This window comes from Carassius carassius, chromosome 9, assembly GCF_963082965.1.
Source record: "Carassius carassius chromosome 9, fCarCar2.1, whole genome shotgun sequence".
Classification (NCBI taxonomy): Eukaryota; Metazoa; Chordata; class Actinopteri; order Cypriniformes; family Cyprinidae; genus Carassius; species Carassius carassius.
The window spans coordinates 18,658,441-18,686,274 of NC_081763.1; the positions used below are offsets into that span (position 1 = coordinate 18,658,441).

Sequence of the window (27,834 nt, forward strand, 5' to 3'; positions counted from 1 at the left end):
GTACTGTGACTGGCTCCAAACAGACAAAGACAGATGGTGAGAAACACACTGTTAGCAAGAATCATGAACAAGCACAAACAATAGGTATTAGAGAACATGTATATAAGATTAAAAACAAGCACAATTTAAATGAAATACAAGGTTTTGTGTATATTTTTTTATTTGAAAATATTTGATACACTGGACTTTGCACTGCAAGTCTCACGTCAAGATACATAATCATATACTGTGTATCTATCCTATTGGCTTGTATTCTTTTGCTTATCCCAGGGTTCTCAACAAGACTTACTTTGACATTTCTCCGAGACATTTCTCAGTCTTTGGTACAATACAGATTCTTAGCTGCCTAAACAAAAAACTAGCAGCTATTTGAGATCATATTTGAGCCATTCAACTGTTTTTGAGGAGGCCAAAATACTTTCGAAACAATATAAGAAGAGGACAACTGGTCCTTTGGTCAGTGTTAGTGTGTCCGTATGATTGACACCTGTCATTCAAACCCTGAGCTAAACAAAGTCGTCAAGCTGAGTGGAAATTCGCCCCTGGCATCCACCTACCCTTTCACTTGAGCAATACCCTATGACACATTTCCAAAGAAAGCGTAGTGCCTTTTCACACACTTTTCTCAGTTCCTCATGAACATGGCAAGTCTGCATGTGTATAATACAACTTCCTGCATTTTGAATAAGTTCTGAAATACCCTACCATTCAGACGTTAGAGGTCAGTAAGATTTGTGTGTGTGTGTGTGTGTGTGTGTGCGCACTGGATAAAAAAAATAAAAATAGAGTAAGAACAGTAATACTATGGAAAAAAAAGAATTCCATTTAAAAGAACCTTTTTTTAATGCTTTAAAATGTTATTTATCACTATAATGAAAAGGATGGATTTACTCTAGTCTTCAGAGATTCTTCAGAAATCACTCTAATATGCTGCTTTGCTCAAGAAACATTTCCTGTTATTCTCATCAGTGATGAAAGCAGTTGTGCTGCTTAACATTTTTACAGAAACCACAAAACATTTTTTTTAGGATTCTTTGATGAGAATAAATTTCAAAAGAGCAGCATTCATTTGAAAAAGAAATCTTCTGTAACATTAGAAATGTCACTTTTGATCAATTTAATGCATCTTTACTGAATAAACACGGTTTCTTTCACAAAAATCTTCCTGACCCTAACCTATGTATGGCAGTGCACATCAACCCTAAAACCATGTTTTTTCCTTAACATAAAAACTAAATCTTTCTTTTACACTTTTTCTTATTTTCTTTCAAACACAGCACCTCTGAATACATAAAGGCAAATATCTATGCAAGTCCTTCCTAAGTGGCTGCTAATGTGAATTATCTGTGTTCATGCATTTCTGAGAATGATTCAAGGCACTGGTCACTTCCTGTGACAACCTGCATCAAAATCCTGTCTGCATGAGATTCTCTACGACATCCTCGGGTGAAAAAACACACAGATAAACAGACAGACACAGACACACAATAAACACTCAACAAGCATGACTTGCACGGCATAAATCTCCAGAGCTCAATTTCCAGCCAGTAATAAACATGTAAAATCATGTTGTAGTCTCTGCAAAACCAGCTGCTGTTACAATTCTTGTTTCTAACTCATCTTCTGTTCCTAAAAGCATAACTCGGTTCAGAGTCACTATATAAAAATAGATTTATACATACACATATATACTCGTATATAAAAATGGCTGAACATTGGGATATAAATAAAAGTGAAAAAGGCTTCACATTCTGTGTAAAAAAAAAATTAACAATTTGGTATATTCAACATTCATATTCAAAAGTGCATCTGATCCAAATAAGTCCAATATACTGCCATACTAAACTTAAGGTACAACACTTGCTTAATACATTTTCTTTGGCTGGGCTGGAGCGAAAACAATTATACATCCTAATGTGCTCTCAATGTCTCGCCACACCCAAAATAACTGATAAAACTTAAGAGATTCCCAATTTAACATCTCATTATTATGGGAATAGCATTAGTGAGATTAGCTTAAGTACTGTACTGATGCTCTCTACAGGACATTATAAGGCACTACTGCGGTACAAAACAACACATTACACTTAAACCAAAGAACATTCTGACTTTAACACTATAACCTCACGTCCTGATTCTCGGCATCTGACCTCAGTCAAAAAACGAATATAAACTGCTTTCTGTAACAGACCAAAACAGTTCATACTGAAGTGCAATTATATTAAGATTAATCAATATATAAGATTAATCATGAATGCAAACCATTCAAAGCTGACGTGCGCAAGACCCTCATTCATCTGAGGCAGAAACAAACCGAGACGCAATTATGATATTTCCTTTAACACTTAATGCCTGAAGTCATAGAGACAATGGGTGCACACGAGAATCTGTGTGAAAAGGGAAATAGTACATAAAAACACTGACTTCATAACTCTTCTGTGGACTGTATGAAACATTCATTACTAGGAGATTTTCTTGGTGAAACTTATTGACCTCTGCTGGCTTTAGAAGGCACATTTGGCAGTTGTTGCAAGAAAAAGTCTGGTTTGAAGCAGTTCAGTGGCCCAAACCTCCTCTTATGACATCCTCAAGTCCTGTAGCGCCCACTGCTGTCCCGAAGACATCATATTTCAAACCATTAGTGAATAAACCAGTTCTGTGACCTAATCCAGGCAACAGAGGATTGGGTGCTGGCAGGTCACATGCTCTGGAAACGCAGATTGCCTTTGAAACTGAGCTTATCACTCTTTGAACAAGGAAACTGAGGGGTTTTAATCTGTGGAAGCAGCTAGATGGACAGTGGGCCTCCTCAGCACAAGATCTGGAAGGGATGTCTGAGCAACTCCTCTGCACTCGGCCGGTGCTTGGCCTCCACGAAGATGCAGCGGAGGAAGTCCCGCGTGTGCTCGGAGATGTGAGAGGGCAGCTGGGGGTTGGTAGGCTGAGTGGCGATCTTAAATATGGCTGCCATGGCCTCGAATTCAGCCCACGGGGGCTTTTCTGTCAACATCTCCACCACAGTGCAGCCTAGACTCCTGTTCACACAACAAAATTAAGGAAAAAGGACATGTTAGGTTACATGATTTTGTTTATTTAACAGCTTGTATATTTTTCAGTAAGGTTATAGATTCCAGGTGTTTCAGAGTATACATCTGAAATGTATTACCTTTTGATTGATTTTTGTTTAAATTGTTATAATAATCTTAATGTTTTGTCATTTTGCTACAAGTAAATTTATCTTGTAAGTGTCAGGGTTTTGCACTGACACTGTTTGTCTTGTGTTTTCTTTTTCTTTCTTGTGTCTGTGTCTTGTTTCAGCACATGGCCTTGTTTTCCTTGTCCATGTGCTTCCTTAGCCCCTCCTCCTTGTTTCCTCTTTACCACACCCTCTTGTTAGCCTAGTTGGTCTAATTGTGCTCACCTGTTCATCATGTATTTTCCTCCCTATTTATAGTGCATCTTTCCCTTTTGTGTTTGCTGGTCTGTGGTCATTCTCACCCCCTCTGTCTCTGGCTGAATATGTGTCCATGTCTCCCTGTCTGGTTGGTCTTGTGCCCTTGTTTTGTCTAGTCCTTGTAATTCCATGGTCTTGTCTTGCTCCTTGTTTTCGTAATTTGTTTGTTCTTGCCTTTTGCTTTTATTTGTAATATTTTATTTTTTCTAGCCTTGAGTCTTGATTTTGTTTTGATTTATTCTGAGTTGGTTAAATTTGTAATTTCTTTCTTGATTACATAACCTTTTTATATTGGTTTGTTTTTCCTTGTTTTGAGTTTTATTTGTTTTTGTGGAGCTTTGTTCTGTCTAGTCTTGTGTTCGGGTTCCTGACCTGTCCCCATGTGTCCTGGCCTGGTTCTACCAGCCTGGCATCTGGTCTGTCTCCAGAGTCTGTGGTCAACAAGTTTCTGAGCTCTGCTCTGTGTGGCCTTCTCTATCAGCCTGGTCTTGCTGCCCTCTGTTGCCCATGTATTCTGCCAGTTGTTTCCTGAAGCCTTCCCAGTGGCCTTCCCTAGCTTTTCCTGTTTATTGTGTCCCGGTTGTGGTATCTATTGTGCACTTCACTACCTCTTGTATCAGTCTGTCTTGTCAATAAAACCTTGTTATATCTCACTGCAATTGGGTCCTCCTTCCCAAATCCCTGACAGTAATTGCAAAATAAGATGAAAATCCTGACTAAAAAAACACTAATAGTCTATCTGGGTGACCCAGAGAACAACACATTTGAACTTTCAGCCAACCATAATGCTCTCCTGAACTGACGGAAGACTGTCCAATCAGTTTATGTCAAAAATCCCAGAGAAGCAGCTAAACCAGTCCCACTGACTGAGAATCTGTGCACTTCTAAAGGAAATAAAAATAACCCTGTTCTTTTTTTAAATCTGTTCTTAAAATTTAGAGGATGTTGTTTTTTAGTGTCTGCAACACCGATAACAAGAGCATACCATCTATCATTCACTTCCTCAAATCCTAGCTGCTTTCTTCACTGTAGTAAGATGAGACTTTGAAAATATTTGTAATGTTTTAAAGGTATTTAAGGTTCCCATGATGAAGATGTAGATGAAGATGGAAAATCCTGTTCCAAAGCATTTATTTTCTGTGGCAAAAAAGCCAGAATCAATTTCTCTCAATGTCTTAGAATTTCACCCCATAAAAATGTGTAGGGCTGGGTGGTAGTGATGAGCGGGTCGTCTCATAACCCGTGGGTCAGGTTGGGGCGGTTTAAGAAATTGGCACTTTATTGCGGGGTGGGTTGGGGCAGGTCACTAAAAACAAATTTTTTTTAAATCCATTTATGTTGGATGGAATTTAGTGGTGGAAATTGATTCTTTCAAGAGATTTGTTGATTTTCAGTTCGTTCACCAAAATGATTCATTCACTGATTCGTTCAGTGACCATTTCTTCATATTACACAAATACGCCAGCAGTTGGCGAAGAAGAGTGACTTATGTGTTATGTCTTAAATCAACGAACGTATTTACTTGTGACAAAAACTGATTTGGCTATATTAAAGTGTGTGCATGATCACATTAAATATATCGTCTAAATAATTTGTCCAGATTAACAAAGCACGAGGTTTTATCGGGGATTAAACGTGGAGTTATGTTCTGTATTGCAAATATGAAAACAAGCGTATGTGCACCAATAACTGCGCTTTGTATCTGCTGATTGCTGATCGAGATTTACATGCTTGGCCGACTGACCCTGTATACTCATTCATTTCATTCACGAATGAGATGAATCAGTTCATTCAACACTTTCACCTACGAGAAGATCGAATTTCATAAAAGCGGGACCCGCGGGTTGGAAAAAACCCCGACCCGCGCATCACTACTGGGCGGTATGACGGCATATATTGTTACCGCAGTATAAAATGTCAACTATAACAGATTTTTTTTAATTCCATGTATATGGCGACATGTTAATAAGTGGGCAGGGTTAACTTACATGCAGCACGAATGAGACTGAGACACTTGGTTAAAGACAAATAAAAAGATCAGGAGGATCCACAACTGATTCAGTTTTCTAAAGGGTTGTTAATAACATGATGTTGTCGCAACAACGGTGCAGCTGTCAAGTAGCTAAATTTAGCTAGCAAGCTAACATCACTTGTCAGCAAGCAAGCAAAGTTCTAGAGCAGCACAGCTTTTTCTTCTGTCCTGTAATGACATTCAGTGAACAATAACTGATAGTATATATTTTAGTACATAATCAGCCAGTTTCATAATGAAACAGCTTCTATCGTTACACTTTATTTAAAGATGTCTTTGTTACACTGTAATTATACACTTAAGTAGTGAGTAATATTAATGAACTACATGTACTTACTATATGGTTAGGGTTAGGATTAGGGTTTGGTTTAGGGATACTTGCATGTATTTATGCATCATTCATTGTCACATGGGAGTACTTAATGATGTCTTTCCTACCCCCTGGACTTTGAACCTTATGGGGCACAGAAAGTCCTTGGATTTCATAAAAAAATATTTTCATTTGTGTTCCAAAGACGAACCCTGTTTACAGTAAAATGTTATAGTTGTGGGAAGTCGTGGCCTAATGGTTAGAGAGTCGGCCTCCCAATTGAAAGGTTGTGGGTTCGAGTCCTGGGCCGGCAGGAATTGTGGTTGGGGGGAGTGCATGTACAGTTCTCTCTCCACCCTCAATACCATGATTTAGGTGCCCTTGAGCAAGGCATCGAACCCCCAACTGCTCCCTGGGCGCCGCAGCATAAATGGCTGCCCACTGCTCCGGGTGTGTGCTCACAGTGTGTGTGTGTGTTCACTGCTCTGTGTGTGTGCATTTCGGATGGGTTAAATGCAGAGCACAAATTCTGAGTATGGGTCACCATACTTGGCTGAATGTCACTTCACTATTCACTATTTTTATCACCATTCACCATTCACTTTATTTTTATAAAGGTTTTTAAAACATTAACAGGAGTGGAACGACATTAGGGTGAGTAATTATTGATAGAACGTTCAGTTTTGGGTGAACTATCCCTATTAAAACAGGTGAAGAAAGATATTGTATTAACTGAGAATAAAATTACCTCCTTGATTGAGTGTTTTTAGTATTTCAGATACCGAATACTGTCTCTCAAAGTAGTTAATTACAAATTACATTCATTTTTTTTAATCCAGCAAAATACAAATGACAAAATGCTCAAAAGTAGTTAAACACATATTTTAAATACATTTAATTAAAATACTGCCCATCTCTGCAGACATGTATACTCTTTGATGAAGCGGGAGCAATGTACTGAGTATAAAAATATTTAGGCTGGTATCAATCCGACAACATCAAGGTTTGTATTGATATTTGTATTAAGTATTTGAGTTTATTTATTATATAAAACCCGTTTGCAGGTTTTTAGAATAACTACTATATATATATACACACACACACGTTAAAATAACTATATCGTGAAATATAGTTACCATGAAATAAAATGAGTCATATCCCTGGATGTGTGCACTTCTTTGTTTTTTATTTATAAACCAAAGTATTGCTCTCACCAGACATCTGCCTTCCGGCCGTACCCCTCTCCACTGATGACCTCTGGGCTCATCCAGTACGGCGTTCCAGTAACAGAACGGACCCCAGTGCTGGACATGCAGATGGTCTGAAGCCGCTTACTGGCGCCAAAATCTCCCAGCTTCACATTGCCAGCCGAATCTCGCAGGATGTTGGCACCTGAACGCACCGGAGGAAGTGACCAGGGAGAGCAGTTAGCATGCAACGGACTGAAAGATCTTTGATCCAATTTTCTTCTTGTTATATGACTACAAAAAGATTTACAAGCTATAATAGGTGCTCCAAAACTATTAGAACATAAGAAAGCTGTACTCAAATAGCCACAAGAGATAGTGTTTGACTATGTGAGGTCTAATGCCAGACGGTACCTTTGATGTCTCTGTGGACGATCATGTTGCTGTGCAAGTAGGACATGCCCTCCAGAATTTGTCTGGTATACTTGCGTGTCACATTCTCCGTCAAAGCCCCATAAGCCTTCAGCTGGTCTTTGACTGAACCCTGAGGGTCAAAGAGCACAGCACCAGTGTCACACTGAACTCTACAGCACAACCACAGTATTGCTAAAATACAGGTGTGTGAGGACACATTACAACCCCTATAATAAAAAAAAAATTATTTGTAAGAAAGCATCATTTCCTCTCCCTCATGCCATTTCAACCCTTTACTTTTTTATTTTTTCACTAGAACACTAAAGTAGTTTCCATAGATCTTTTACATACAACAATGGGGTGGTGTTGGCACAGTGGATAAGACGCATGCCTTTGGTGTGAGAGACCCGGGTTCAAATCCACTGTGAGACACCAATGTGTCCCTGAGCAAGACACTTATCCTCTAGTTGCTCCAGAGGTGTGTGACCTCAGACATATATAGCAATTGTAAGTCGCTTTGGATAAAAGCGTCAGCTAAATGCAAATGCAAACAATCATTTGGATTGATATGAACTGTAATCATATTTGATTCAAAAGTCTCATTCAAAGATTATTTTTGAATGAGAGTTCTGGGCTGTTACTCAAAAAGTCATCAAATGACTTCAGAAAACTTATATAGATCATATAAAAACATCTAAATATATATATATATATATATATATATATATATATATATATATATATATATATATCCCATATATATATATATATATATACAGTACAGACCAAAAGTTTGGAAACATTACTATTTTTAATGTTTTTGAAAGAAGTTTCTTCTGCTCATCAAACCTGCATTTATTTGATCAAAAATACAGAAAAAACTGTAATATTGTGAAATATTATTAACTTAAAATAATAGTTTTCTATTTGAATATACTTTAAATAAATATTTATATTTATATTTATTCCTGTGATGCAAAGCTGAATTTTCAGCATCATTACTCCAGCCTTCAGTGTCACATGTAACATCCAGTCTATCACATGATCATTTAGAAATCATTCTAATATTCTGATTTATTATGAGTGTTGGAAACAGTTCTGCTGTCTAACATATTTGATGAATAAAAGGTTAAAAAGAACTGCATTTATTTAAAATAAAATAAAAATTCTAATAATATATATTGTAATAATAGATTTTCTTTACTATCACTTTTTATCAATTTAACACATCCTTGCTGAATAAAAGTATTGATTTTATTTAAAAAGAAGAAAGGGGAAAAAAAATTACTGACCCCAAATTACTGACCAGTAGTGTATATTGTTATTACAAAATATTTATATTTTTAAAACATAGCTTCTTTTTTTTTTTTTTTACTTTTTATTCATCAAAGTATCCTAAAAAAGTATCACATGTTCTGAAAAAATATTAAGCAGCAGAACTGTTTTCAACTTTGATAATGAATCATCATATTAGAATGATTTCTAAAGGATCATGTGATAATGATCCTAAAAATTCAGCTTTGCATCACAGAAATAAATGATAATTTAAAGTATAATAAATTTTAAAATAATTATTTAAAATTGTAATAATATAGTGAACATATATGTATTTTTGATCAAATAAATGAAGGCTTGATGAGCAGAAGAAACTTCTTTCAAAAACATTAAAAATATTAATGTTTCCAAACTTTTGGTCTGTACTGTATATATATATATATATATATATATATATATATATAGACTTTTATCATCCATTAAAGAAAAGCGAATTCCACAAAAAAAAGTAAGTAGGAACAAATTCAAATTTAAAATACTTTAAAATAAATTCAATAAATGCATTCAAAAACAGGAGAAAAAAATGAAAAATAATTACAGACCTCAAACTATTTAACAGTAGTGTATATATTCAAAATATAGTGGGCAAGTCATGTGCACAACTTTTGTAAGTTATGGTTTGCTTTTGTTCTTTTTGACAAAAGTGTCTTGACAGCCAGTGGTCACGATGAAAAAAATTCAATGTGAGATTCTTTTTGTGCATTAAAATTTTTTACAGTATACAGGTTTGAAACAACATGAGGATTAGTAAATCATGACAGAATTTTCATTTTTGGTTATTATTCCTAACACTAGATGAGCCAGTGCTGTGGCAAACTCACTCCGGGCATATACTCCATGAAAATGGTGAGGGTCTTCTCATTATGGTCTTTAAGGCAACCGTAGTACTGAACGATTCGTTCGTGATGCAGGTTCTTCAACAGCTGTATCTCACACTCTAAAGCACTCACCTCCTGCAGAAAGGGGGGCAAGAGTCATGACACGACCACAGCTGAGCCAGCTGGCTGTGACCAGAGGGGGGTATGAGTGAGAAGATCAACTGAAAACATAAAACCACAATACTCTAATGCCAAACATTCCTCTGTGTGGTTAAGAGGCCTTTTGCTTTTGAGTGTGTAAGCATATGTGTGTGTTCGTGTCAAGTGAGGGCATGATCAATGAGAAATGCGTTGTTAGACTACCACATTTGCCCTCGCCTCAAAACCCCCCTCTGGCTGACCCACACAATCACACACAGATACAGGAAGTGACAACGCATGTTTTTGCAATGGCAGACAGGAAGGAATTTAAAGAGTTGGGGAAAAGTTTCAGATGGAAGAAAAAAAACATGCTGGCAAACACAAAGAGAAAAAGAACTAGAAAGAAAAGTGCAAGAAAAAGGCAACAAAAGATAACAAAACAAAACAAAATCAAAAACCTTACCTTGCTGGTCTCTGGACTGGAAGGGTCAAAATGAACCTGTTTTGCTGCAAGTTCCCTGCCTGTGTCCACATCATAGCACAGATAAACGCTTCCGAACGCACCCTGGCCCAGCAGCTTCCCCCTACGCCACGTCACTGGAGCTGTAGGGGCTGCATACATCATATCACACATCAAGATACAACAATGATTGGCTATATGAATCAAACGGACTGACAATTTCACACAAATACAAACATTTTAAATACATCACAATCTACAACATCAGGATCTATCTCCCACTCACACTTATGTGGGACCGTGCGCTCCTGTGGGCGGAGTCTGGCTTGAGTATCAACCAGCTGCCAGCTCCCCAAACTCTCCTCACTGCCGTTCAGTGAGCGCCGTGATGGCACCAACGTGAACAAGTTTCCCTGGGGACGACGGATCCGTGGAAAGGTCCGTCGACCTGAGGAGCAGCATTATTTCTATAAATCCTGACAGTGGATGAACTGGAGTGTGTATGTGAGAGTATACTAAGTTTACCTTCACTGTGGTCTTTATGATGCAGCGACACATGATACCTGCGAGGGTATGTCCCTCCCTTCCCTACAATCTTATCATATACATGGTTTTCCCGGTCTAAAAGAGGAGAGCACACAGAGGGGATGGATATTGGGGTCAATGGAAAAGCAGATTTGAAAACTTTAGCAATGTTTGTTGAGGTGCACCTGCACAGTCCTGTCTGTTGTCAGGATAACTCTTAACCCTGTGTGTACGAGGTTTCCTGAGTGAGGGACTACGAAACAAGAGACACCAATAAATGCAAAATAACACAGTGACAGGTGCTTACAATTACAGTATCATTCAAATACATTTCATACAGTATTTGTCTCCTCACCTGTCAGAGTTGCTGTCAAGTGACTGACAGCTGCCGGACACTGAGTTTTCTGCACTGCTCCAAGGATCAAGGACCTTTAAATACAGGTGAATTATGAGTTGAATGGACTCAGGCGGCACTGCAGGTGATTAGGTGACTGTATTTCATTTTAGCAGTGGTATATACTGTGGAATATACTTGAATTCTCTCACAGAACATGTGGCATTTCTATGGGAAGATTTCACCATTCTGAGATAACCCTGACACCTATTCTGTACTTGAAGTCTTTTCTAAACATGTGGCTCTTTTTCGACACTGACTGCGAGAGAATGCAAGTTAGCAATGTATATACGTATTGAAGGAAATACAGGAACCGCAAATGATAGCAGCATGTTGCCAAATTACAAATTGCTATTATTTTGATCATTCACTTCTGCTTTGGAGCAATATATATATATATATATATATATATATTGTATAGCACTTATAAGCACTGACACAAAGACACTGACACACTGAGAAAGATTTTTTTGAAAGAAATTAATACTTTTATTCAGCATGGATGCATTAAATTGAATAAAAGTAACAGTAAAGACATTTATAATGTTAGCCAGAAAAATTATATTTCAAACAAATGCTGTTATTTAAAAAGTTCTATTCATTCAAAGAATGCTGAAAAAACAGTTTCCACAAAAACTGTTTTAAACATTTAAATGAGAATGATTTCAGAAGGATCATGTGACACTGAAGACTGAAGTAATGAATGCGGAAAATTCTGTATTGCCAGCTATATATATATATATATATAAAGATGTTACTTTCAATTATTATAATGTTTCCAAATATTACTGTTTTACTGTATTTTGTTCAAATAAACTCAGCCTTTCAGACTTCGTTTTTTTTTTATAAAACAAAAACAAAATCTCAGTATTGTATATAAATATCAACTGATATGTCAAATTAATTCTGATTAACAATACAATGAATACATAAAAAAAAATCTGTTATCTGTTAAAAAACTGTTAAAGTCTGTGACTTTAAACTCACACACTGTTCACTGGTTTCAGGTATGAACTCCCCCTCGCTATTGATGCTGGTGTACGATCCCTGACGTGCAATTCGCTGTTGGCACTCAGGAACGTAACCGGGGGGTGGAGAACTTCGGCCAGTGTTCTGAGAGCCTATGGAAGGACAAGACAATGGACATTAATGTTACAACTAATAATTTTCAACATCTGCAAGAACATTTTTTTTCTAGTAATATGGTTATGGTGGCAAACATGTAGTGGTAGAACGATATATCGCCAGAGACGATATATTGGCCGATATTTGCAATTTTTTTAATATCGGCATCGGACGATAAGTTCTTGGCCGACGTGTTTGAGGCAGGACTTTTATTTTGACAGCGCTGAGAGCAGCTGTGTGAAAACATATGTGTGCTGTATGTAAAATGTGTGTTACCCTGGCTTTATTTGAAAAATATGATTCCCAGTGCAGACAAACTTCCAAGAATACTGAGTGCCCTGTTGGTTACAGTGTTTACTTCCTTTTTAATTATATTTTTCTTAAACATTTATTTGTGTAAAATACTTTGTCATCTAAAGTATAAGTATGTTTATTTTTCAGATTTATTTTTTAATTCATTGTGAAATTATTTCAAATTTCTTAAATATTAATAATAATATAATATTAATAATAAAAAAAAAATGTATATCAGCTTTAAATTGGCTGTCGGCCCCCTGCTTTCCAAGATATCGGCATCGGCTGTCAAAAAACACATATCGGTCAACCACTAGATCTCTGTCAGTTATTTACATCACTTTGGTATGAGATTGGGAGTATACACATGCAAAAATTTGTTCACATATTCGCATCTTGTACTTCACCATTTTGTCTATTTGTATTTTTGATTTCTTTCAATCAGTACAGTGGCTACTTATATATGATATTTATATTTTAAAAAAGCAGTGTTAGTGTAAAATAAACCAGTACTAATCAAAACTCTATAAACCAGTATAGGTACAAATTTGCACATATTTAATCAATTACACTGCTAATAGTCATTAATGCTTCAGTCAAATAAAGCATCTGAATAACTCTATTTCAGATATGGCCTTTCTGTTAGATTTACATGCTTATACAGGTTTGCATGATGTTACTTTTAAAAAATTCTTTAATCTTTTCAAACCTTATGTTTATTCCATTCTAGGGGTGACCGCGAATAGTTTTGATGCTTTGATAGAAGGAGTCTGATTCGACTACCAATCTAGTATAAGTTGCAATATTAACATTATGTTTTATAAATAACAAAGCTTATTCTACATGAGGTAAATGACGAGTTAAATCAGAAATACAGAACATTAATAACTACTGTCATATACATAACATTATAATGACAGCACTACTGTAAAAAAAATTGTGAAGTCTTAGGGTTTTACTGACGTTTAATGTTAACTATATTTTAATCAAAACATAAAACATTAATTACCCCGTTTATATCTGCAAAGCATCCATTACACATTTTCCTTGTTTGTTAATGTAATTGTGACTGTCGAATGTTCTTAGTCGGGGACACCCCTATTCCATTCTAATTTTTCTTGATTGTGTTTTAATGATTACAATTGTACTAATCAAAAAACAAATTAATTAAAATAATGAAAGTAAATAACTTATGATTTAATAATAAATATATATTTATATAATACATATATATTTATTTAAAAATATACAATTTATTTATCCATCCAAATTCAGTGTTTTCTGTTTGAAATTTTATGGATTCTGTTTAATCGGTTTAATTTAATTTTAATAATAGAAAAGCATGATTAATCGATTTAATAAAAAAAAATTAACAATAAAGTCATTTATTAACATTTTTACAACACTAGGGTTTCCGGATTTTTATACACATTTTTATGACAACATTTCACGATTCTATCTGCATTTATTTAGAGTATGTTGAGCTCAAAGAAAAATACTGCATACACAATAGAAATGAAGAAAAAGTCCCACCCATGCACTGTGTTACACTATGACAAGAGCATAATCTAAAAGCAGAAACTAAAAGCTGAATCATGAGACTGAAACAAAATCAATCACAAAAAAAAAAAAAAAAGAAATCAGTTGCAGAGCTCAAAGAGCTCACACTTTTCTCCAGACGCCTTTACAAGCTGTAGCAACCTCCCTTCCCCCTAAAATACACACTATCTCTACTACAGGCCACTGGCCCACCATGCTAATAGTGTCTCGCAATCTGATTGGCTGGGAGCCAGCAAGCCATTGTGCAGCAGCCAGTGATGGTGGACAGGAAAAGGAAGAGGACCCACTGCTCACAGAGGAAGTCGGGAGAAACAACAGAGGGAGAGGGAGAGAAAATGAAAGAGTATGAGAGTGAAAAAGACCAGGACAAGAAGATTGATAAGAAATACAGAGGGGTTTTTGATTAAGCGCAGCAGTGTGTGCATGCGTGTGTGTGTGTGTATGAACTCACTGGTGGAGTGGTGGCGTCCTCTCGATTCGGAGGATTGGTAGGCAGTGCTGACATCACCGGTGGACTGTGAGGTTTTGATGCGAACCTGCTTACACACTGTGTGATGAGACGGAGAAGAGGCCTGCATACACAAACACATCAACTCAACACATCTCTGCTCCTGTATACTAACTGACATACAACAGTGTTAGCATTCAAACCTCTTTCTAGTGAGCAGATTTATTAGAATTTGCACTACACATAAAAAACGTGTATTCTATGAGATTCTTAGTCTACTTTCTAAATTGAACAGGAACTCATTGACCTAAAATATTAATTGTAAGTCTCACATTGCTTTGTTCCTGTGTCAGCAGCATGATCTTGATGCTCTTCATGTTTGAGCTGCGGTCCAACAGATCAATGGCTTTATCCAAGTCGTCCTGATTGCGCAGAGGGATGGACAGCTGTGTGCACAAACACACTTAACAAACGCATTAAGAAGAGCTGTCACTCAATATTTTTATCCCTTAGTTACACAAAGAAATAAACCTATCTTTTGTCAATTTGTAAAAAAAAAAAAAAAAGGTTTATCCAAACCAACTTACAAATGAGGAATACAACAAGCGATCTGTCTTATCATCTGTGTTTATTGCTCAACCATTGCAGTGTAGTCTGATTCACAGCAACAGATTTGTATATGCAGGTTGTTTTAATGAATCATTCAAGAGACTTATAAACTCAGGAGTTGCTGGTTTGAATGAGTCTGATGAATCATTCAATGAATAACACTAAATGAGTTACTGAATCAACATCTGACGCACTTAGGGCCCGTTCACACAAAACACATTCTTCTTTTCCATAGTTTTTCTATGTACAAGCACTATATGGACATGCATGAACGTTGCACTCATGTCTTGTGTTTTTGCAGCATCTTGAACATGAACGCCTGTCAAGTTAAAAAAAAATGGTGGAGAAGACACTCATAGTTGCTGTGTCCGGATACCCTGAATCAAATAATATATCAAATTAACACAACCCATGTCTTAAAAAAAGAGTCTGGAGAGAAATGTCTCTGTCACTGAATACATGTGGTGATATCACTCAAAAGCACATCTCAAGACCGTTGCGTTTTGATCGGTTTATTGCAAAACATTCCTGAGAGCAGTGTCTCACGTTTTTAGATGCAAAGACAGATTCTGTGTGAACGGCCCCTTACTGAACTGCATTCAGTGATGTCCATCTTAAAGTCAAGTAAGTTTTGTGTACATCAGTATTATTACTAAATGGTTGCTAATTTATGTTGTTATTTTATTTTGCTCATTTTATTTAATTTATTAAAGTACAATTAATTACAAAACCGAAAAATTGTAAGTTAAATTTAGCTTGTTATTTTTTCATCTTAAAGTGAAGTAAGTTTTGTGTACATCATTATTACTTAAAGGTTGCTAATATATTTTTGTAATTATTACATATTTTACAATAACAAAATGGGTTGCACTTTATTTTACAGTATGTGCACTTACCTGTACTTACAGTGTACTTAAAGTAATGGGCAATATAAGGCAACTACATGGGTTACGGTTCGATTTAGTGGTAGGTTCAGGGTTAATACCTAGTTATTACACAATTATTGTAAATACTATAATAAGTACAGTACACTGTATGTACATGTGGAACAGGACTCTAAAATAAAGTGCTACCAAAAAAAATTTCATTAAGCTTATAATTTATGCATTAACCTTTTTATGTGGACTTTGAAGTTTATAAAATGAGGAGTTCAGCAAAATAGTACTAAAATAGTGGATACTAAAGTCTTGAGTATTTCTGTTAAGATTGCAGCGATCAGACATAAGTGAGTGCATTTGAATGTGAATCAATACCTCATTATTCATATAATGCAGGTCTAACTGCTGACCGAAGAATGTTTTGACTTTCTGCTGGACTTCCTCAAACTGCACAGGCCGCCCAAACATCAGAATCCTACACAAACATATATAAACATACACACACGCCATGCACACAGAGGGGGGGACATTAAACAGGAAGCTGAGATTTCTTTAGATGTGTAATCTGAGCCAGTCAAGTCAAGTCAGACACACAGTCGGATCTGCAGAGTGCACACATTCCTGCAAGCACACCTAGCATAGCTGTGGTCTGTCCTGGCATCCAGACTAACCACAGTCCTTTCCCTTTCCACTGTGATACAAGTCTGAGAGCTGAGAGACAGGACGCCTGTGCATCTGTCTGAAAATGCCACAAACTCAAAATGTCTGGTGTACATGTTGTTGTATGTGTTTGTGCATTACTATTTGAACATTACTTCAACGCACACATTCAGACACACCAACATTCACATTCTAGTACAAAGAAACTCCAACTCACCTTCGTTCACCACAGAACTCAAACTTAATCCTGACATCCTCCTGAAGAAAAAGAAACAGTGGTTAGGCCTCGACAGGGTCATACAGGAGTCACAAGGTATGTTCTCCTGTAAGTAAGTATATTACCATTCTTTTGGAAGAGCTGGCAGTGCTGACTGGTTTAGGTTTTGCTGTGTCATAAGTTGATGCCGGCTGGCGCCTGGTCATCTGCAGGGCCACCAGATCCTTCATAATTGAATGCAGAGCCTGTCTCTCATCTGAGGAGAAAGACAGGGATGTTATGGCCACAGAACTAAAAATGCCCAAGATTAACATTATAAAATATTTTGTCTAATTTAGGCATCATAATATTATATTGTACAGTACCAAAAATAGATATTTATTTTGGAATGTCCAATATTAGTCAATACAGATTACAAAAAAATCCATAATATTGGACGATAACCTATGATATGGATATATTGTGCATCCTTTCATATAATCAGTATTTTTTACTTTGTCAATATACATTTTCCACAAATTTTTCAAACTTTTTTGAGGAGACTACTGTTCCATTACTAACATTTATTTTTGCTGTAAAATTTATTTCAAATAAAATGAAACAATCTATCGTTGGTCATTTATATGTCGGTCAAAGACTCTCTTCCTGTATAAGTTATAGCTGACAGCTTTTGGTCAGAAAAAGGCTAATGAACTACTCTGCTTGGTTTTAAATTATTAATTTGATTATAAATATATTTCTTAATTAAGTAGATACTTTTTTTCAATGTATTAATTCTGACATTATTTGTGCACCCTCTCTGCTGCCAAACCTTAATTGTGGTTAATTGTTGTAATGAATGTGCTTGATTGGCTTATTACTTTATTTTAAACTAAACAGAGCTTAAGTTGCAGAAACTATGAACGTGCTATACAGTTACAGCACAGGTGCAGAGGAACTGAGAGGATGTTCTGATCTCTATTATGAATAAACACACTCACAGCCAGACGACTAGACCAGCGTCAACACAGTGAGAGTTGTGAGAGGGAGATGACCGTGTTTTTCGAGAACTCTGTTCTCATGTTTGATGTAAGGACGGGATGTGTCTTGGCTAAGCTCACTTACGGAGGGAAAATATTCGCAGTGTGTTGTTTGGACTGACTTCACACATCTCCAGACAGGGAGAGAAACAGAGAAGCCTCGTCTACCCACTAATACTGGGAACAAGGCAGATCAACCCAAGCAACAGACTCAACCACTCAAATGTTGAATATCTGTGCGTTCATGTGACCAGTGAGAACATAAACCACTGTCTTGTCTCCATGTTCCACTCTTTCGCTCTTAAGAAACAAACAACTCAAAACATCCTTTTCATTCCAGGCCTTAAAGTTGCTTCCAGCTTGTCAGCAGTTTTTGAATGGTAGTGTACATTTTAATGACTGAGACAGTTAAACATCTAGCTAAGCTTTGGTAGAAATCATCCTAATATTGTATAGTTTACTTTTTTTTCATCAAAATGTTTGAGATCAAACCACAATTGTAAACACGTTGAAGACACTTGATATATGGGAGTGGTGGGACATGAGGACTTACTCATGTTGGCGATATGAATGTGTGTGCTCTTGATCGGAGTTCAGGGTTGAAGGTCCTCACACACACTGTCCTCTAGTGTCACCCATCAATGGCCTAAAAATCAGAGTGGACACATCATTATGACATATTTTCATCAGCTGAGCCAACAAACATTGATTGATGATTTCAAAGCCAACAGCACAGTCAACAACAACACAGATACTTATGTATTATATCATCATCTTTCAAGGGGCTTTCGTTTGTAAGCATATTTTAATAGCAAACTGTTTACCGCCTCAGTGTTCAGTTGACATGTTAAAATTTACTGATGCTAGATGCTCAAAAACTCCACCTATAACACAGGCAATAAGCTAAATATGGAATGTTCTGCATGTGTAACAGGATGGTGAGAATGTGTGTCGTCTGTGCACGCACGTGAAACCTGAAGGACTGTAACCTGATCCCTGCTGGCACTGAGGAACCTGGCACAAACCTTCAAGCCAAGGGTAAAAAGCAGAGGAAAATATTTACCATTTAAAACATGCCAGATTTTCAGCTCCAAGCTTCATTCCAGCCATAATGGCCCCTCTCAACAATGCTCCAATAAATAAACACTATGACTGTAATTTTTTCATACTTCTTTTGTCCATGAATACAGGCGGCTCACATTATAAAAAGAATGTGAATGAAGGTGACATACAGCCAAGTATGGTGACCCATAATCAGAATGCGTGCTCTGCATTTAACCCATCCAAAGTGCACACACACACTGTGAACACACACACATCTTGAACACACACCCGGAGCAGTGGGCAGCCATTTATGCTGCGGCGCCCAGGGAGCAGTTGGGGGTTCGGTGCCTTGCTCAAGGGCACCTAAGTCTGGAGAGAGCTGGCCCGAGACTCGAACTCACAACTTTTGGATTGCGGGTCTGAATGTCTAACCATTAGGCCACGACTGCGAAACTGGCTGGAATTTACATCGAATGTTCTGAGGTTTTGACCTATTTTTCAAGGCTCAAATACATGACAGATGATATAGTCCATAATAATATCACTGACCATGTACTTAGAGCTCTAAAATTAGCAATTTTATACAAATAAGAAAAAAAATTACTTAGTAACCTTGTGGTGTGCTTAAAAGTCATTATCTGTTCTTACTGGAAGGGAGGGGGGGGGGACGAATTCCCCACATGCGTCAAATGAGTTTCACATAATATGTAAGCCACTTCTTTGGAGAAAACTATTTAACGACAGCTAACCTCTGCATGGAATGTATAGTGTCTGCATTCATTTACCAAGCACTGTGATTTTCAGCTATGATTGTCTTGATAAACATGTTTGAGTATATTTCAGTGTTCGGCTAGTACATTTGATGAATTATAGCATATTCTTATGTATTTGATGAACAAAATCTATTTTAATTCAAAACTGGGTTCAAAATACAGATCGTAATTCGAATGAACCTGATATTGATTCCTGAAATCCAAAGCTGAATCTTTGGATCTGTGTCTATGTTCAGGGGCTGCATGAAAATGTATTTGTACAGCACTGACCTCCCAGCAGGTGTCATTACATCCTGCTGAACAGTTAGTGCCACCAGTCCAACAAATAAACAATTTATTCAATCTGTGAATGTGAGTTTGCGGTCTATTTTGATAGTGATGTAAAAGACAATGTATCACAAAACAATGTTAAGAAACGACTTTTCATTGAGTTCTCCTTGCAGGTTGGATGCAAAAACAAATATATAGCACGACCAGTGTAGTCAGAATCACAAACAAATGACTCTAATGAACAGTTCTCCTTAATGAATCAAAAAACAAAGGGCGACCAGTGTAGCCTAAATTAAATAAAAATCCTTGTTATGAGACAATTAGTTTCATGAATATTTCAAAAAGACCAGTTGAATATGCTGAAAACATCTCCCTACATAATTTAAAGCATTAGCTGAGAAAGAACTTCTCTCACATTTTAGTAAAATGGACATTATAAATAAAATGTACTCAAATTAATCAGAATCAAAATCAAAAAGATTAAATTGACATCAAATCATGAAATATGTATCTATAAATAAGCCTTAGTTACTTTTACTGAAACACAACATGAAAGACATGTAAAAATGTGATATAAATTTCTTTACAAATTTAAAACTTAACATCCTTTCTAAATACATTTAACTTCCTAGACCAGGTGAGCTGCTGAGGGGCAAACCGACCAATGGTCGCTCTAGAAATTCAGCAAAGACTCATTAGATTGCTTCCATCAGCATATCCTGACCTTTAAAAGCAGAGCTCCAAATCGATCTGCATCATTCCTAATGGCATTACCTGCCTGTGTTCACTGCCTGGCTTCATCAGACCTTTTGATCTAATTACATCAGAACGGAGGCGAGAGGACTAACTAGACATTGCTAAGAATTGCTCAACCTTCCTAAATTACGGTCAGTGCTGAAATGATTAACCAAACAAATGAGGTAAGGAGCGTGTGTGCGTTTGTTTCAGCACCTCCAGCCATCCAGCTTCAACTGAACCATGGGAAATTACAGAAGTCAGACATCATTAATTTGCACTCATTCAGCCAAATATCCTGAGTGGCACCCAGGTGGCCTGACTGACTGTACCTATGAACACACTCAATGAGCAGCGAGCGAGTACGGACCCATCTGACGTCTCGCTATACATAAATCCAAGTCTAAGTTAAACAGACCCTCACCAGAATGCTCCACAGAGGGTTTGGTGAGAGAGAGCATGCTTTTCCTTCATGCAAGGTCAGAATGGATTCATGCTTGGGTGATGCCACACCACCGGAAATCTTACAGTTTGTAAAACACCATCTCAACCTACCTGACTTTAGATCCTCCTTCTGTCTGTTGCTGCTTTCCTATCAAACCACTTTCAATTCTCTCTAAACTGCTAGATGCAATAATTTTAACCCGTACTTGCTTTTAATTTATTATAATTTCATTATATTATCAAAACAAATGTAATATTTTTTATGCACACACACACACACACAATACATTGAGACTATCAACTGTATCTTATCTATAGCATATTTTTTAATTACAACACATTGTAATGAGGACATGTTGCAAAGGCTGAATACGCAGAAAAGGCCCTTTTCTGGTTTTCATCTATGTACATTAAAGCAAATTTTGCGACAGCAAATATAAAATGCTGGGCAAAGTACATTTTGGAAATAATCACAAAAAAGCATAAACTCGCTTATTCCATTAAGCTGTGCAGTGGTTTCCAAAGTGGCTACAACTTCAATTTCCATTAATATTTTTCACCAATCTCTCCTGGAGAGACTATTTTGTTTTTTTGAATACATAGGCTGTGTCCGAAATTGCATACCTCCCTATTATATAGTTGGCGAAAAACTTTATGAGAGGTACGGGTCGGGAATAAGTATGTCTGAATTCACAGTACTCATAAGAGTGTTATCAAACATTGCCTGTGCATGTGATAGACACTTTACTATTCCACAGGGCCACTTGAGAGGATTTGTGAATGACACTGAAGTGATGCAACTAACACATATTAATTGGTCACAAAGTATTCACTCATTTAAAATAAGTACCTAATCAAAAGAGCATGTGATTTCAGATGCAGCTATCTGGTGGAAATACTGCTGTGTTTGCTAATCGTTTTTGCTGTATTGTGATTTTTCGCAACTTGGATGCATTCACAGCAACTGACAGAGCACATTGCCAGTATTGTTTGCTGGTTTGCCAGTTTGATGCAGTGTTTAAATTAGTATTATAAAAGTTGGATATGACAGTTGGGGTGTTGGTGCAGGGGGCAAAAAACTATTAAGCCTTAAAAATAATTATTTAGAGCTCCTGTAAAAAGGTTAGTAAAACGGCCTCCTTCTCATCCAGTCTTTACTGAGTCTCTGGCCCCTTCTTGGTCTCATTTTCGGTTTCTCCTGTTCTTAATTACCTTGTGGTAAGTATGTGTGGAATCTGGAGAGGGAAGAAGGCAGTCCATGGGCCCTGTCAGCTTGACCTGCTTTGTTTTGCTTGTATCCCTTTTCAGTACTTGCCAGAATCGCAACAAATTTCCCTGACCATTCCTGCCCCCAATCACCTCTCGCCTGATTTTCAGCTGTTTAGTCTGTGGCTGGTTTTCCCAGCCGTGGTTCTGGAGCCAAGGCTGTTGGCTTTTGCTCATGTAGGGGCTCACCGTACAAGAGATTCAGAGGCTTATGGCACAAATCCCCCCCAGGATTCCCAACGCTCTAAAGAGACTGGACTAAAAAAGTTCTTGTCAGCTTTGGGATAGACATGACAAATTGTTCTAGATGGTGGAAAAAAGGAGGTTTTATCACTAGGTCATGAGAAGGCAACAAGCCCTTGTTACATCATACATAGACAGATCTTACACCATCGGTCCATGCAGTGTTTTCAAGTCAAAGTTGTGACAAAACATATTGACACTTAAGAGCTGTAAAGGATTTTCTCAACACAGAAAAAGCACAGAAAACAGACTGACTCTCAGTTCTGTACCATACCACTTCTTGTATCTACTCTAAACAAAGCTACTTTGGTATCTGAGTCCTTTCGTCATGAGGCACTTCCTAAACTGACTTGACTTGATAGTCAAATTGATTGTTTACAATCATCAAATATAATTATGAAGTGTTCTCTAAGGTTGGGAAATCATGAAATGTAGACCAGTGTTCCTGTAGAAATGTTAACAGATGTGTGGGCAAATACGGTCTATTCATCTATAACAGTGATTTCCAACCAGCTTCCAGGGGCACTTGGCATTGGAAATATTTCAGTTATGTGAATCACTAGTGGTTAATCGATATTGCTTTTTTCCATGGCAGACACTAGTATCTAGAAAGTAGACTGGCCATGATAATACTAATATACACACCATTAAGAAGTTTGGAGTCAGTAAAATGTTATTAATTTTAAATAAATTAATACTTTTATGCATCAAAATTGATCAGGAGTGACTGTTAAGAGATCTATAATGTTATAAATGAAAGAATCTGACATCAGAAGGATCATGTTACATTGATGACTGGATTAATGGCTGCTAAAAAAAGAACCGAGCTTTGCCATCACAGGAATAAACTATATTTTAAAATATGTTCATATAAAAACAGCTGCATTTAAAAAATGCAATGATATTTAATAATATTACTGCTTTTACTGTATTTTTGATCAAATAAATGCAGACTTGGTGAGCACTAGAGACTTTTTTAAAAACACTAAAAATCTTACTGACAATTAACTTTTGAATGTTAATGTATAATACAATATATATATGTTGTACAGAAACACACACGTGATTTATAGCTGAATCACATCTTGCAGCATTGACACTGTTATCCAACTGAACTGAATCATCATAAAAACTCAAGCTGAAAAACAACATTGCTGGCCTTTGTAGAACCACTTTTAGATGAATTGTAGCTACTTGTTTCGATATAGATTAATTTTACATTGTTACTGAACTGAAACAACACTGACCTAACTACAGTGAGGATAAAATGTATTTGATCGCCTGCTGATTTTGTACGTTTGCCCACTGACAAAGAAATTATCGGTCTATAATTTTAGTGGTAGGTTTATTTGAACAGTGAGAGAACGGCAACAAAAAAATCCAGAAAAACAAATTTGAAAAGAAAAAGTTATAAGTTGATTTACATTTTAATGAGTGAAATAGGTATCCGACCCCTTTGCAAAACTTGACTTAGTACCTGGTGGTAAAACCCTTGTTGGCAATCTAAGAGGTCAGACATTTCTTGTAGTTGGCCCCCAGGTTTGCACTCATCTCAGGAGGGATTTTGTCCCACTCCTCTTTGCAGCTCCCTCCACAAATTTTCTATTGGATTTAGGTCTGGAGACTAGTTAGGCCACTCCAGGACCTTAATGTGCTTCTTCTCAAGCCACTCCTTCATTGCCTTTGCCATGTGTTTTGGGTCATTGTCATGCTGGAATAGCCATCCACGACCCATTTTCAATGCCCTGGCTGAGGGTAGGAGGTTCTCACCCAAGATTTGATGGTACATGGCCCCGTCCATCATCCCTTCAATGTGGTGCAGTTGTTCTTTCCCCTTTGCAGAAGAACAGCCCCAAAACATAATGTTTCCACCTCCATGTTTGACGGTGGGGATGGTGTTCTTGGGGTCATAGGCAGCATTCCTCCTCGTCCAAACACGCCGAGTTGAGTTGATTTTGGTCTCATCTGACTACAACACTTTCACCCAGTTCCCCTCTGAATCATTCAGATGTTCAATGGCAAACTTCAGAACGGGGCTGTACATGTGTTTTCTTGATCAGGGGGACCTTGCGGGCGCGGCAGGATTTCAGTCCTTCACGGCGTAGTGTGTTTCCAATGGTTTGCTTGGTGACTATGGTCCCAGATGCCTTGAGATCATTGACAAGATCCTCACGTGTAGTTCAGGGCTGATTCCTCACCGTTCTCGTGTTCATTGAAATGCCACGAGGTGAGATCCCCAGACCGAGGGAGATTGACAGTTATTTTGTGTTTCTTCCATTTGCGAATAATCACACCAACTGTTGTCACCTTCTCACCAAGCATTGTGGATGTCTAAAATCTTGTCCCTGACATCCTTGGACAGCTCTTTGGTCTTGGCCATGGTGGAGAGTTTGGAGTCTGATTGATTGATTGCTTCTGTGGACAGGTGTCTTTACAGGTAAAAAGCTGAGATTAGGAGTTTAAAAGAGTACTCCTAATTTCAGCTCATTACCTGTATAAAAGACACCAATCTTGCTGACTGATAGGGGATCAAATACAGTACAGACCAAAGGTTTGTACACACCCTCTCATTCAAAGAGTTTTCTTTATTTTCATCACTATGAAAATTGTAGATTCACACTGAAGGCATCAAAACTATGAATTAACACATGTGGAATTATATATGGAATTATATACATAACAAAAAAGTGTGAAACAACTGAAAATATGTCATATTCTAGGTTCTTCAAAAAAGCCACCTTTTGCTTTGATTACTGCTTTGCACAGTAATCAAATCTGGCATTCTCTTGATGAGCTTCAAGAGGTAGTCACCTGAAATGGTCTTCCAACAGTCTTGAAGGAGTTCCCCGAGAGATGCTTAGCATTTGTTGGCCCTTTTGCCTTCAGTCTGCGGTCCAGCTCACCCCTAAACCATCTCGACTGGGTTCAGGTCCGGTGACTGTGGAGGCCAGGTCATCTGGCGCAGCACCCAATCACTCTCCTTCTTGATCAAATAGCCCTTGATGCCTTCAGTGTGACTACAATTTTCATAGTCATGAAAATAAAAACTCTTTGAATGAGAAGGTGTGTCCAAACTTTTGGTCTGTAGTGTACCCATTTCCTTCATTAAAATGAAAATCAATTTATAACTTTTTTGAAATGCATTTTTTTTTCTTTCCTCACTGTAAATAAGCTAAATAATGAAACTACTGTCTTAAAGGGCTGCTTTACAGCAAAATCTGAATTATCTCCATAGACAAGTTTCCATAACTGATTCTGCTATCTTCCTGTTCATTACTGTGAAGCTCCTTTGAAACAATTTGTCCTGTATAAAGCGCAGTAGAAATAAAGGTGACTTGTCTTGACATATGAGCATGAAGACCTTCATTTAGGTCCAAGGCAAATAATGGATGTTGTTCTCTGATTTTCAGTTCTAGTGAATCATCTAACTGCTATGCAGTTTACACCTGCTGTTAGACACACATTTGCCATACAGATACCAGCTATTTGTGTGCAGATTTGGTGAACACATTATGAATGACAAGAGGGGATGTCAGTTTCTTTAGTCAAGACTGTTATACGCCCAAAACACAATATCAAAACCTGTTTCTAAGATTAACACACTTTGCAAACATTAAAGCATGTTTATGTTATTACATACTGAACCCCAAGTTCAAATACTTACCTGAACTGCACGCAGGTGATAGAGGGCTCTTCACAGAGTCACTTTCTGTCCTGTTTTCGGAAAGTCGATGTATATCGTGAAGACAGCCGTTACAAGTACAGTTAATACACTATTTCTGTCAACATATATCCAGGCCGCTGCCATTGCTAACGCGCATTCAGGCGCGCGGACCCCTGAGGGTCTCCCATAGCATCCATCAAACGTATTCCTCAGACCAGTAAAGAGAAAATACTTCTTAAACACACAAAAAATACGTAATTTCCAGTTTATGCTGAGAGAAAGTAGCGACCTAGTGACTAGGAAGGAAATATTGACGTTTCGTCACGCGACATATCTGTATAGCTTTGTGTAGACATAATAACGAATGCATGGAGTTCATAATAAATCTGAATAATAAACTCAACGTCCAAGGGATAAGAATGTATTAAAATAACCCAAATCGTGCAAATATAAGCGAGTTGCTCACATAGAATGCATTTGTAATAGCCGACTGGAGGGAAAAAAAGGATTTCCGTAATTTTGATGGCTTCTTTTCCTGCTAAGGTTTGCGTATTTTCCCCCTCCGTCGATGTGGATGTGATGGCCAGCTCAATGCACGAACGTAGTTTTCACTTTTCTATTGAAAGGCGAATCGGCAACAGTCCGTACGCGTTAATGGATCCTGTGCGTAACAACTTTGTAAAGCCAAATAAAGAAGAAAATGAGCCCTCAGCTCGATGCTTGGACAATCTCCGCATCATTATGAGACAAATGATTATGAATGAAGGCATGGAACTGTGTAAGCAGCCTTCGTGTATCCACTTTACCGAAGTAAAAGCGAAAAACGCGTGAGGATAACTGCACAGGAATCGCTCTGTCGAAGATCTGGACAAAAGAGCGTGCGCGTTACAGTCAGCGGCTACTTGAACTTCGAGAACAAATTCCCCTTTCCGCTGATGACGGTTAAACTCAGTGAAAACTCAAGAGAAAGTGCGAAAATGCGCTCCCAGATGGCCGTACAAGCAAATTTGGTGATAATAAGCAGGGGATGGGACCTTTAGGCGACATTAGTCCAAGCATTCTCGTGATGTTGATGATGATAAACAGCAGATGCCAGAATGAATCTTTAGCGCAGCGAGTTTCCTGACAGCGAAAAAGCAGTTCGTCACCGGAACCCATGAGCTCGCTTTTCAGAATCAGAATCAGAATCAGAAAATCTGGCTTTTCCTTCAAAGCCAGCCGAAAGTTCTTCGTGTTAATATGCTCGTGCACGGATGGAATTGCGTTCACGATTTTTCCATCGTCTTCGGTGAAAAACAGTGCACTGCAAAGCGTCTGTAGTTTCCTTAACGTGTTCGAAATGACAACTGTGGAGAGCACACGGACTTTGCGTACGCTCGGGGGCGCCCTGTTCCTCTCTTTAGCTCTTGCTCGGTGACGTGCCGCGCTCACATTCATGACGTGGGAGTCAGACGTGAGCTAGCAAAGGTGAGGTGATGCATTTAACCATAGACAGTATTTAACGCATGCACACCA

At 37.6% G+C, this 27,834-nt stretch overlaps 1 protein-coding gene across 1 annotated transcript; it reads right to left on the reverse strand.

Moving 5' to 3' along the window:
- Positions 1 to 1,872: 1,872 nt before the first annotated feature.
- Positions 1,873 to 27,484, reverse strand: map3k3 (mitogen-activated protein kinase kinase kinase 3). Its single transcript, XM_059558140.1, has 17 exons — positions 26,320 to 27,484; positions 18,434 to 18,526; positions 16,987 to 17,117; positions 16,862 to 16,902; positions 16,360 to 16,459; positions 14,830 to 14,943; positions 14,501 to 14,621; positions 12,058 to 12,191; positions 11,032 to 11,105; positions 10,862 to 10,929; positions 10,677 to 10,772; positions 10,438 to 10,599; positions 10,155 to 10,303; positions 9,554 to 9,685; positions 7,398 to 7,527; positions 7,011 to 7,188; positions 1,873 to 3,035 (listed from the first exon to the last, which is right to left on the reverse strand). The coding sequence occupies exons 2-17, from the start codon at positions 18,435 to 18,437 to the stop codon at positions 2,810 to 2,812; spliced, it is 1,860 nt and encodes a 619-aa protein (XP_059414123.1). The 5' UTR covers positions 18,438 to 18,526; positions 26,320 to 27,484; the 3' UTR covers positions 1,873 to 2,809.
- Positions 27,485 to 27,834: the final 350 nt, after the last annotated feature.